Source organism: Indicator indicator, chromosome 32 (assembly GCF_027791375.1).
Source record: "Indicator indicator isolate 239-I01 chromosome 32, UM_Iind_1.1, whole genome shotgun sequence".
Lineage (NCBI taxonomy): Eukaryota > Metazoa > Chordata > Aves > Piciformes > Indicatoridae > Indicator > Indicator indicator.
In genome coordinates this window covers 1,628,907-1,642,515 of record NC_072041.1, presented here as the reverse complement: position 1 = coordinate 1,642,515, position 13,609 = coordinate 1,628,907, and the positions used below count along the sequence as shown (strand labels likewise).

General features: G+C 42.7%; 1 protein-coding gene across 1 annotated transcript in view; it reads left to right on the top strand.

Moving 5' to 3' along the window:
- Positions 1-13,609, top strand: part of PLCH2 (phospholipase C eta 2) — a 73,094-nt gene continuing 59,485 nt past the window's right edge. Inside the window, 1 exon segment of the mRNA XM_054394926.1 lies at positions 1-112. Within this exon segment, the coding sequence (XP_054250901.1) occupies positions 1-112 (112 nt within the window).

The window sequence follows — 13,609 nt, the reverse complement described above, 5'->3', positions numbered from 1 at the left end:
ATGGCTCTGACTTCTCCAAAATCTGTAGCAGGAGATTTGACACAAAGAGAAGACCCCATGCTCCATGATGGAAACTGCTTTCATTTCCTCTCTGCAAACATCATCACAGTAGGTAAGTGGAAGTTTGCCATTCTGTCATTGAACAATTTGGGGTTAAAATACTTTATTTTCACACAGGAACACATCCAGGTGGGTTTTGAATGTCTCTAGACAAGGAGACTCCAGGACCTCTCTGGGCAGCTGGCTCCAGGGTTCCAGCACCGTCACAGGGAAAAAGTTTTCCCTTCTGTTCCTGTGGCACCTCCTCTGCTCCAGCTTGCACCCAGTGCCTCTTGTCCTTGGACATCCCTGAGCAGAGCCTGGCTCTGTCCTTCCCACATTGCCCTGCACATCTTTATCAACAGGAATGAGGGCACCCCTCAGGTTCCTCTGCTCCAAGCTGCAGAGCCCCAGCTCCCTCAGGCTGTCCTCACAGGGAGATGTTCCACTGCCGTCAGCATCTTTATGGCTCTGTGCTGGACTCTTCCAAGCAGTTCCCTGAGGTCCTTCTTGAACTGAGGGACCCAGAACTGGACACAAACCACACTGCAAGTGTTTTTTTCCCCATAGATCTCTGAAGCATCTTGTGTTGGTCATTGACCTTCTTTCCTAGGAGTCTTTGGATTGGAATTGTGCCCTTAAGAGTGGATTTGAGAGGGGATGTGGATGTATGGGAAAAGGCAACTTACCAGAATGACAGTCTTCTCTGTGCAGCTTTGCTAGAGCTTGTGTTTGTCTGCTGCCTTCCCCTTAAGGTGGCAGTGAGCTGTGCTGGATCTTTGTGAGACAAACAATTATTTTCTTGTCAAAGTAATTACTGCTAATAAGAAAGAAGCAGTGATACCCCTGTACCTTAGCATTATCCTTCTTCTGGGGGATTCTGCTGCAGCTGCCTATCAACTGCTTTTTGGCTTTCAGCCAGGCTCATATATTCAGCAGCACTAAGTGCTCCGAAGTATTATATTCTTTAGTGTTCCCCAGATGCATTGTGGAGGGAACACTAAATGCTGGGAAAACTGGGAGGAATCATTGCAGTAGAATGCCATGAAGGCCACGAGAGCAGCAAGAATAACTCAACCTCTTTCTTTCTCAAAGCATAGTATTGTGGGCCACATATTAAAAAATGTAAATTATTATCACAGTATGAGACTGTCAGAACTGATTGTAACTTTTCCCCTTGATTCTTTCAAGCGCTCTGGAAAATCTTTCTTGAAGTTGATGAGAGCAGGATTTATACTGCCTCAGGTTGTGGCTCTGTGCCATGAAGTTGTCTGAAGTGAGCTGAGAGATACAGAGCTCAAAGAATAACTATTGTTAGCTCTGGTTCTTTTTTTGAGTGACAGCTTGCACAGAGGAAAACGAGTTCTTCTCTTTGGAAGCTCTGGAGATTACAGATGTGATTTTTCCACATCAGGTGTTGACTGGAGATTGGGTAGGAGGAAGGGAATTGTGTAACTGATGTCTGTGGCAGATGAATTTGTGCTGCAGGAGAGATCTAGAGGAGGAGGAGCTGGCTTGTTGCATTTAAAATAATAATTAAAAGAAGTTGATTTATCACAGGATTTTAATCAAAATTGCATGTAGTCAACACAGGACTCAGTTGCTTGAAATAGATTCTTATTTATTACCTCTGGTTGTGAAGCAGACAACATTGAAAGTTTTGGCTGAGGTCTCACAGGAACTAATTTTATCATTTTGGCTAAATTTCCAGCAATTGGGAAGTCAATTATAGCTTGTTCTGTTCATATCTTGTGGTTCCTCAGCCTGCAAAGGTATCTTTGCCTGTATGCTCTGGGGAAGGTTGCCTCAATACTACTATTATGGACTGACAATGGAAAAAGAAATATCTACCAAAATTGCTTCTTGCCTCTCACCTGCAGCTCACACAAACCATGATGAATATTTTTTTTTTGTCCTAGCTCTTTCTCATAAATCAGTTTGCAAGGGATTTGAGAAAAAGCAGTGCAAAAATGTAGAGGATGAAGCAGGTGTATTGCATCATTTGTGTGTTTTCTGCACTACAGAAGTGTGATGGAATGTTCCAGTGCTTGCTCTATCATATAAACTGCTTTTTAGAGAGCTACTTATATGCAGGATGAATTGTAATCCATTGCCTCTTGGACAAGAATTGTCCATTGTACACAGCTATACATAAAGCTCTGTCAGCCTGTGTGTCCCTAGGACAAAGTGCAAAGAAATGGCAGAAGTGGTTGGAGGGAGTGAAGGTCTCTGTTGTGCCCCTGCTGTGCCTCCAGCATTCCTCAGCAAGTGGGTCTGAACCCAGACAAAAGCTGGTCTGCAGCTCAGGAATCCCTGTGCAGCCTTGTTCAGAACACCCACTGGAGCTGGTTCTTAACTCCCTCCTTAACTCTTTATATGACTCAGTTGAAATGCTGACAGCTTTGACCCGATTTTGCCTTGAATTGTAGTAAAAGCAAAGCAAACTACAGAGGAGGGCTGGTAACACTGTTGAGCTGTTGTCCCCAGTAGCCTATGCTATCAAATATGACATTCCAGCTTTGCCAGGCCTGTGCTGTCAAACCTAACACTTAGCTTTCTCATTTGGGTGAACAAATCTACAAGAGAATTTAGGAAAGGATGGTGCTAGAGAGCAAAATCACTTGCTGGAATAAATCCATTGCACTTAGATGCTCCTCTATTGATCATCTGGTCCTGTACTATCACAGCTCCCTACAGTCTCCTTGTCTGCTATGCTTATTCATCTTAGATGGCTCGAAACTCTCAGCATTGCTCTGCAGCTTGCTGAATTACTGAGACAGAGTTTTCAAAGCTTGTTGCTTCCTTTGGAATAAAACCTCCCCTTTTCTGTGTAGGCTGTGTGTGGATGAGGAGTAAGGTTGCTGTGTGAAAAGGGAATCTGAGTGGAATGCAATTAGTTTACACAGAATTCTGCTGTATAGCATGATTCAACATTCTTCCAGCAGCACTGGGAGAGTCCCAAGTTGAGGAGGTATATGGCAAATTTAGTAATGCTCTATTTTTCCAATATGTCCTGGCATGTCTAGACTCACTTTTCCCTTCTGATCTGATGAAAGAGGGCTGTGCACAGACATGCAATGTCCTGTTTGCTTAGATATGTAGTGCATCAGATTAGCCCTGGGGAAGTACTTAAGGTGGCCTTCAGCTTGTGGCTCTAACATCCTGCCTGTCTCCAGGAGCAGTGCTTCTGTCATGGCAGGGCAGCTAGACTAGGTGATGTCTAAAGGTCCCTTCCAACCCAAACCATTTTGTGATACAAGTTTAGCTAAAGAACAGATACAAAAGTGATATTGAACTGACAGCAGCAGTCTGAATGCACCTTGAATTAAACTGTGAAGCTGCCCATCAGTTACAGATCAAATGTGACCAGATTTTGTGGCCCATGCAATGATAGAATGGCTTCGGTTGTAAGGGACCTTAGAGATCATCTGCTCCAACCTCCCTGCCATGGGCAGGGACACTTCTCCACTAGACTCAGCTGCTCAAAGCCTTATCCAACTTGGCCTTAAACAGCCCCAGGGGCTGTGAGGGACTGGAGAATGGATGCTGGTTTGGGTTTGGTTTTCTGTTGGTGTAGTTTAACTCAAATCTGAAAAGACACTGTTTGTCCCCAGTGCTGAAACTTCACTGTGTCATTCCGCGTGGTTTGGTACTACACAGTGACCACTACAAACTGTGACACCAAATCCTGATGCTTTTGCAGAGTCCCAGCTTAAAGGGTTTTCTTTCCTGAACAAGGAATGAAGCTGTAGTGTAATAAACATGGCAAGCTGCTGTTAGTCTTCCCTTATGCTGCAGAGGCAAAATGAAATTCTGTTATTAAAGGACTTGAGCTGATGCTGAATTGCACGAGAGGGAGAGCTTAGGATCTATGACCAAAACATAACTGAGCAATCAAATGTCTGGGAAACCAGCATGAGAAAGCAGGCTGAGGGGAAGAAACAGTTGAAGTTAATGAAAGCATTAGGAACATTTAACTAAATGGAAAGTGGGGGTAGATTGTGAAACACTTGGGCTCTTTTTTTGGTTGTTTATTTTGAGATATACATTTGCTGCTTTACCTGTATTTTAATATTTCAGATACTTTGTGCCAAAATTAATCCTGCTTTATCTGAAACATTTAAAATGCCAAAGGTTCAAGAGTACACTGATAGCCTTCACTCAATGACAATCTCTCTTGAGGCTGCTAATGTTCCTGATGACCTAGTTAAAACTCATCTGACCAAGCACTGCAAGACTGCAGTAGAATAAATCTGGAATATTTCAGTCCTGTTTAATCATCTTGATCTGTGCTTTCGGGATAGAAAAGCTACACAAATGTCTAAACCTTCTAGCTTCTAGCTGTTTAGAGTAATGCAAGCTCTCCATAACCTGGATCCTTCCTCAGCTGTTATCTCCTTGCTCTGTTTACAGAGTGGCCTTGCAATGCTACTGTTCTGCTTTGTATCTGTTTCTGATCCTTCTGTAGGATAAATGATGACACAAGACACAGCTCATAGTGGACCAAGCAGTGTAGGAGGATCTTGCATTTCATTCTGACTGTGCTGAATGCTGCTGTCTTGTCTTTCAGCTGATGTGATTCATATATTCCATTTTCCTGTCTTTGAGGAATGTGGTTTTGTTTTCTTTAGGATATAATTTTGGATCAAATGAGCTTTTTCAGCCTTGCTGTTTAGCACAACTAGATTCAACAGGCAATGAAAACCTGTCAGCCTATCTAGATTCACTTCTGTCTTGGTTTTGTTTGCTTAGGGTTCTTGTTTGTCTGTTTTTTACTGGTGTGTTGTAATGGAGCTCTTGGAGACTGTGTGCCAAGGTGCCTAAAGCTGTTTAGTCTCCTAACTCCGATTTAGGCACAGACATTTCTACCGAAATGTGATGGAAATTAGGAGCAAAATAAAATTGAATTTGACACCTGCAATACCGTAGAGAGCTCTGCAGTTTGTCTCCATCCTTGGACCTTGGAAGGTGATTTTTGGCTTAGAATCATGAAGTGCTAATAACTAACTGTCTTTAGTGGGGTTTTGGTAGGGTAAATGTGTGGAAGGTTATGAAACTGCTAGGAATAGCAATGAGAACCATAAAAGTACTTAAGAGAGGTCCTGATGTGTTGGCTGCTCTCTGCTGTCAGTAGGAACATTGCAGTTGGGCCTCACCTTTCTTTGCTGTGTGCTATCAAAGTCATGCGACTGCAATGAAAAGGGGAGGGTTTCTGGGCAGACAGTTTATAAGGCAGCCCTGCTCCTCCTGCAGCAGTTAACTAGTGAAAACAAGGTGAAAGGTACTGCTGGACCTCTGCTGCAGGCTCGGTGTTCTTTCTGTGCTGGGGCAGGGAATAGCAGTCTGTGTTACAGGTGTAGATGCTGCCATGCATTAGCTTGATAGAAATCTGCATCTCAGCTTTTTGATTCTGGAACTGAACATCAGCAGCTTGTCACATCAAAGTCTGAGAAGTAAAAAATGGGAGGTTTACTGGCTTAAGTCTTTCTGATGAGCAGAAATTCAACTCTCACTGTCTTTTCTGAGGGGCTAAAGGCTATTATATTGCTCCCACCTAATTTAAAGCTGTCTGTAGACTCTGTGAGCAAGTTTTATTGCCCTTGGAGCAGTCTTGGAGAGGAGACTGACCAAACCCCCCTTTACTTTAGGCTTATACTGTTACGACTGAGTAATACCCTGTCAATATCAGAGTCTTGTCTGATCCAAGCTACTGCTGTGAAACTAATGGATCTTTGTGTGTGTCATTTGTGGAAGAAGTGGAATTACTTTGAGGTAAAGCCTGAAGCATATTACATTTTTGGTGTGCTGCTGATAAGACCTTTTATGAATGAACCTGGATTAGAAACTGGATCACCTTCTGTTTCTTCTTCCATCTCCACCAAAACCTCTCTCCAAGTTTTCTTCCGCTTTCTCTTGTATATACCTGTTGCTGCTTGTAAAGACTTCAGAAGTATGTAGTGGGAAGTGGGCCACTTGAAGCAGAATAAATAGTATTGTTTGCACACACATTCCAGAGCCTGGGACAAGATGCCAAAGCAATGAGCTGCCTGTATCGTTGTTGCCACCTACTGGATGCCTGGCAAAGGCTAAGCTGGCATCATGGGCACAAATTGACTGAAAAGACTTTGGAACAAGAAGTTATATATATATATATTAATATATGTATCTGTATCTGTCTTCCATGCTTATTAAACAGTTCTTGTGAACACCACGGTGACAAAAACAGGGTGCAGAAATATGGCTCTTCTACCATCCGTGACCAGGGCTGTGCAGGAAAGAGAGGTCACAGAAGACAGCCCTGCATGTGTGCTCCTCTTTTAGAGAGCCTCCAAACGTTCCTTTCAGCCCTCTAGAAGGCAGGTTTAGAAAGCTTCATGCTGCCCCAGAACAAGTTCTGTCAGAGGACTGTTATTCCTGGAGCTCTCTTACCTGCCATCACTTGATAGTTATTACCTAAGGCAACTGCTGCTGTGTTCCCTCTGAACTGCTGCTAGTTGCAAGGCATAAGGAAAGGTCTTGATGTGTGTGAGTAGCTGGAAGCAGGAAGGTTACATTTCTTTCTAGTTTGATTCTTAGAAACTAGTGAAATAAGCAAAACTAGTGCTCAGTCAGATGGTTAGGATGAGTGTTTAGAGGTAATGAAGTAAGTTCTGGATTGACTGAACCAGTGCTGGAACAATCAAAAATACTTTTTAATGCTGTGAGGAGAAAAATATGTTCCTTTCATTCATTTGGCTGGGCACTGAGCCTGTGTGTTTGTCAGAGATGGGAGGGAGGGAAATCCAGTGTTCTTTACCAAAATTCAGCTATATTGGCATTATGTGGGAAGTTTTTAAGCTACAGCCATTAGCTGTCAATAAGGCTGTCAATCAAACCAGCTCAGGAAGATGCTGTTCCTGTGAGCACTCTAAATGAAAACTGTCTCTCTCTCTCTCATACTTCTTACAAGTAAACTATTTTTATCTGCTGGTAGTCCTGGTAAAGTTAATCCTGAAAATTCCTGAGTACAGGTATAACCAAGTGACTTGTCCACTGTGTCTTGCAGCATGGACTGTTGTCTGGCTTGACTTGCATTTGGAGTTTGGCAAGTGGCTATTCAAAATCCAAGCCATCCCTGCCCCTGGGATGCTGTGAAACCTGCCTGGCATTAGATATTGCTTACCTCCCCAAACATTTACATGTCCTGCATCTATCTACACATGGACTTCTTTTTATCTTTATTTACATCAGAATCTCATCTGTTCGATCTGAGGTTAAATACTTCATCAGAGGGAGGAATGCTTTGTTTCTTGAGAGGGCAAATAACTTTGGTTGTCTTCTGAAGCCAATCATAGAGGGTTTCTACATTTAATTAACTATGAGGAACTGCTTTATGCATGGCTGCTGCTGTCCCCTAGGCAAATCTAGGATTCTTCAGCTGCATCGCCGGCAAGATAGTGGAAAAAAAAAATCAGAATACTCTCCTTGTGAACTCATGATCTCAGAGATTACAAACCAGGAGTTAAACCTGAGCAGCCAACATGAAAGGAAATTGTTCTGTCATGGACCTTTTCTGCTGAAAATGCTCTGCACAAAATAGTTGAGCTGTGAATGGTTTATAGAGAAGAGTGAATGAGATTTTTGGCAATGTTGTATGTTTCTGTTAAGTCTTTTTTTCTCAGTGTGAGGCACTCCTCAGCCAGTGATCAGAATGAGTCTCAAGGATCATGGTTTCAATGACAGGGAACAACAATGCTGCTTTGAATGCCTGAGGTTCAGCAGTATTAAGCCTAAAATACCTTAAATGGTTAAAGAGAGCTTTCTGAGAAAGATATCCTTCTGAGTGTGTGTAGATGCTGTTGCTGATTGAAGCTAGTACCTCTAATGATGAGAGAAGTTCTACCAGCAAATGTGGGTCCTTTGTTTTGTCATCTTTCATTCCTGGAAGAATGCCTGAGTAGTGTTCTCATAGATGAGAAAGAGTGCCATGAACAGGATGGTAAGAGCTTTTGCTTGCCACCGATCTGAATGCGTTAGAACATGTTTTGGCATTTCATATGATGCCATTGTGTTGATCTGCCTGTCCTGTTTGACTGGAGGGGACAAGATCCCCTTTGCCCTCAAATCAGCATGCTGGCCTCCAGAGGATAAATGACTCCTAAGAAAATCTAGTTCTGGTTGGTTTTCTCATGCAGCTTGAGGTAAAAATTTGCATCAGAGAAGCTTCCCTGTGAGGTGGGGACTAAAAAGTTAAGACTCTCTCCTAAGAGATGCAAACATCTAGAGAGCATCTGGTGCTCCTAGGAAAACCCTAGATTTGTGAAAACCTTTGCAGTCGTGGTCAGTTATCCTGGACTGGCTATGGGGTGGTGTTGCTGAACTGTGTTTCTTTATTAGAGCAGGTGATTGAGAGAAGTGGAACAGGATCCTCCTTTTCTGCCTTGAAAACCTCAGTGCTTAGGGATGAAGCTAGTGTCTACAGCTCCATCCACATTTCATTTTTCTAGAGACAGAAAATTTGTTTCCTTTCTAAATATTTTTCTTCTGTGATTTTTTGGATGTTTATGTTCAGGGGTTTTACATGCTTCCCCTGAAGAAGCAGCAATCATTAGCTGTTGGAGAATAAATCTGCTAGAGATCTCCAGAAGTTTTAGATTGCCATTAGTGACTGGAGATCACAGTAACCTTAGGAAATTCACAAGATTTGTGATCCTTTATCACCCTGGCATAACAGAAAAGGGACACCAGGTATGGCTGCAAGAAATCATAGCTGTGGCAGTGTCTGACTGCACTTCCTTGATAAGCAGTGGAAGAGAAAAGCAGAGGAAATCTTAAAAGGAGGAACATGGACATTAAACAGCTGTCAGAAAGAATTCCCTGTTGCCTCAGAGGAATGACATTTCAGTGCCAACTGACATTCGAGATCCCAGGAAGGGGATGTCAGTCAACGAAGAGTTAATTGTTCTAGCAAAAAGTAGTTTAGATAAAATCCTACCTCTGCTCTCTCCCCCGCTTCCTCGGGTGCTGTGTACAGTACAGGAGCTCTGCCATCGGAAAACTGACAGGGATTCCTCAGTGCCTGAGCTCATAAATGGGATGAAATTTAAACTGCCTTCTCACACAAACAGAAAGAGGGACTTGCAGAAGAGGGAGCAAGACGGAGGGGAAATGCTGAGTATTTTTACATCCTGATGTAGGCACTTGAAAAAAAATCTTCCCATTTCTCCAAGACAATGGATGTAGGAAGCCCCCCGCAGCACAGTAGGTGGATTTATTCTTTATACTCTATAGACTGCAATTTTGGCTAGAGGATGAATTCTGCTCGTGCTTATGGGCACACTTGGTTGTTAGCAGCACTTTGATAACATCACATTACTCTTCCTTTTTTTTCCATCACTTGTGCAGAGGTATTTATTTAGCTGTTTGACTCTGGTTAGTTAAAGGATAAGGATATTTTTTAGACCTTATCAGCACACCATCATTCCAAAGCTCTCTTATCTCGAAGCAGGCATGTTTTATTAATTATGGCCATAGTATCTAGAGGAATAGAAAGACTGTTAAGTAAATGAAAATCCATTCCACTTACTGTAAGTAAAATATGTAACTGCTTCAGGGAAATGGTAATGCTAAAGATAGACCAGTTCCTAATTCTCTGACAAATCTGTTTACTCCAGAGCAGTTTGAGCTATAGGCATTACCTTGAAGTGTACCTTGCAAACTTTACTGAGGGAGGAGGTGAAGGTTGGCTTTTAAATAAGAAGGACTACACCACCGTGCAGTGTGCTAAACTCTGTGCATCATTTCTTAATGTCATTAGTCACTGCTTTCTGCAACAGAATCATTTATGCTAAGAGTTCTGAGGTCCCTGCCTTCTCTCCTTGATTACACAGTTCTACTCTTGCAGCTTATGCAGCTCAGGTCTGATTGTGCAGCCACTCTTCTCTTTGGCTGTGGCACAGAGTTCATTGAAGCCATTAAGATGTTTGGATGTCTGATATGTCCAGCAGTGTTCTGTGCTGATGCCGTGCATGCATGTGTCAGTTGTGTGCTTTATGACAAAGCGTATTTGTAGGTGGGGGATGCTGCTGCTTGTATCATTTTTCTGTTTGAGGATAAAGCTATCGCATCTGTAATGATGGTTGTAACACTTCAGGTTCCTGCCTGATGAGCCATTTTGAGTAGGTAATTAGTCAAGTGAATGACTGACAAGTAAATTACAGTTAACACATGGAATACATCTCACTGCTAACAGCACCTGCAGGTACTCAGGTGCTGTGCAAGCCAGCTCCTCAGAAAATGTGAAATGGGGAGATAGGAGCTCATTCCGAGCTCTGCTGATCAGCCACTTAACTGTCTCGCAGGGTGCAGTGCTCCTTTCTAGGTTTTTCTTTCTGTGCCCACAGAAATGGTGACCTTAGGGATGCTCTTCCAGCAGAACAGTTCTATTCTTGCGTTTTTCTTCGCTCTGTGTGCTTTATATAACCTTCCCCACTCTTCTAGCATGCCTTTGCTACAGAGTATTGAGATACCTGTGATTAGTCCTCCACTGGAAGGGCTTTTTCTAGTAGTGCAAGTACCAGGTGTTGGATTCAATCTTACAGATAGGTAGGATAAGGATGAAGTCTGTATTCTCTGCCTTGTGTCATGGCCATGACGTCCTGTAAATACAGTCCTGGTGTCAGAGTGACTTTGCCAGTGACTATCACCAGAGAGTCTGGGCTGGGTTCTTTACTGGCTGGTTTTGAACCTGCTTTTCTTTCTTGCCGTGCATTCAGGTGGTTTGACTGTGCTGTGTGCAATTTGCTGTTTACTTCTCACTAAAAGTTGCTGACTGACTTGAAGTAACATCCAAGCTGTGCAGATTGCCCGCTTCAATCAGAACAAAGTTTGAAGCAGCAATAGAACTAGCAGTGTGAGGGAGTTCAGAAGGTCCCATGCTACTGTTTTGTTGTGAAACATGCTGTGTTAAGTGCATCGTTTGGAGACAATGCAGTGACAGATTGTTCCATTGGCTTTGTAATGGGGAAATAGCTGTTGCCTCTGTGCTCTGCACCTGAAGGGGAGGTGCTGGTGCACTCAGGGGGGATAAGACACTAAAAAGGGCTCTGGCAATTGCCTGCAAGACACTAGCCTCTGTTGGCACCACTTTTTATGTCCAAGATTTAAAGTTCATGCAGTGGATTGTGCACTGAATTCTTGTGTGAAATAATGAAAGCTGAATTTCCAGTTTCTGTGAAGATGGAGCAGTCTGTAGATGAGACATTGTCTGCTTTTCCTCCTGACCCTGACCACATGTCAGGGCTGATCCAAAGCCTGCTGAATTTGCTGGGAGAGCTTTTCCTTCTGTGATCTGGGTGAGCAGCACATTCCTGTGGCACTGAGGGTCAGCTGCACCTGCAGCAGCTTTGGAAAGGGATCAGGGGAGGTGATTGTTCCCTCCTGAGCATCACTTCTGAGACTGTCATTAACCTTTGATTAATTTCAAATTCATTCCAACTTTGGCCTAACAAACCCCAATTGGATGTCCCAGGTTGTCTTATAAGGAGATACAGGAGTATGCTGATTCTCTTCCCCCCCTTTCCAAAGGTATTGTTTTGAAATACAGCTTTGCAGATAGATTTTAATGCAGATGCTTTTTGCCTGGAGCAGCAGTAAGATCTCTGCATAACAAACTAGGAATTATTTGCATGTGTTTATAGATTTGCTTTAAAATGAACTACTAAGAATAACAAAGTTTATGGTCTTGCTGGGTGTAGCTCTGTGGCTGTGGTTTAACTAGGTGAATATTGCCAAGGATTGTCACTTGCCTTTACTCTCATTTTCCATCATCCTAAGCTCATTACATGCTTAGAAACTTCCTTGATCAGCCCTGCTTCACCTTTTGCTTTATTTGCAGGCTTCCTATCTCCAACTTGCATCATTTCTCTTGAACCTGAACACTGTCTGTTACTGGGAATGAACCACCAGTGTATTGCTGGTGAAAATTATCAGTTTGCTGGTGACCTCCTGTTCCAGCTCAGCCTGATACAAGACAGTGAAGACCTTTGATACCCAGGTGCTTCTAGCAAGTTCCTTCCTTTGAGGTTTCACTCTGGGTAGGCTCTTTCAGGCCATGGCCCTGCTGTTCAGCCATTCACATTCATTAGAAGTTAGTTCTAACCCTGTTCAAAAGTAAACCCCAGCTGGGGTCAAACCTGATGGCAAAGCTTTGATGCTTGCTGCTGTAGCACATGATTCAAAGTTGAGTCCCCCACAGCTCTCTCCCCTCAGAGGAGTCTCTTCTCTTTTTTCATGCATTATTTAGTTGGTGATTTGAGTACGAGAGGTGTATTAGGGGGGGCATTCATAATTCATTACTGAGAAGGAACAAACCATGGCCTTGACAGTGAGGACAGACTAAATCTGCTGGGTTGTTGGGGGCAGGGGTTTCCTTTAAAGAAAGAGTTAGGGGTTTGTCATGCAGCAGGACCGCTGGGTGCCTTTAAGCTCACTTTTAGTAACAAATCCTGGGATTTTCTAAGGGCTGTGTCTGGGAGGGCAGAGCAAACATGAAGTGGGCACAGGATATCACTTCAGAGCACCGAAGCTGCTGTAAGCAGGCTAGGCTAATTTTTATTTTGGTGCTCAGATTGCCTAAATGGAACTCTGTGCTTTTGTTTCATTAGTAGACAATAGCTAAAAGGGGTGACAGTAGTTCTGAGTCAGCAGTGGCACATAGGGGTGGGTATGTAGAGACATAACTTGGAGTGAGCTTTTAAGCTCTGAATTACAGCATCTCTGTGACAGTTGTAGGACAGCCCTAATGTAACAATCCTAGGCTCCTGTTTGTTGAACCCTCTTATTAACTCTGCTGGATTTTAGTTCAGGTTCATGGAGACTATTCTGTCTCCAGTCCAGAAGTACTTGAAAAGACCAACTTCTGCTCACTTCAAGACTCAAAGCAGATCCAGAAGGATTTTGGAATAAACATCTAAACCAGAGATGTCTGGAGTAAACTTGAATGAAATCACTTACTTTGGATCTATGGACTTCTAGCAAATGTGAAATGTTTTGTAGAGTTGACTTTGTTTTGGTTTTCATGTCAGATTACAAATCAAGTCTTGTAGAATGTTCCAATAAAGCTGCTTCTTCAGGCTTGGAACAGAAGATGCAGATTTGGTGTTTGTTTTGAAGCATCTCATAGAAGGTTCTAGATATGAATATATAGTTTATGATACTTAGTGTATATTACTATTTCTATAGTATATAGCACTTAGTGTATATTACTATTTCATGTGCTCTCTAAGTCAGCACCTATTTTGATGAAGCACCATTTGAATTCAGAACACATGTTTTATTTGGGCCACTTTCCTTTGTAGAAATCAACCTGCCCAACTCTTTTCCCAGTTCTCTTCTGCAACACTGTCCACTGATGGTTCTGATAGCTGAAAGAAGCAGTGAGATGATCTAAGCAAATATAGTGGTTACAGGACTTGAATTGAGACTTGTAATAGGAGTAGAATAAATATAATTGTTAAAAAAAAAAAAACAAACAAGCAACCAAATTGGGGTTTGGGGAACAAAAATATCCATTCCCATATGTTTTAAATCT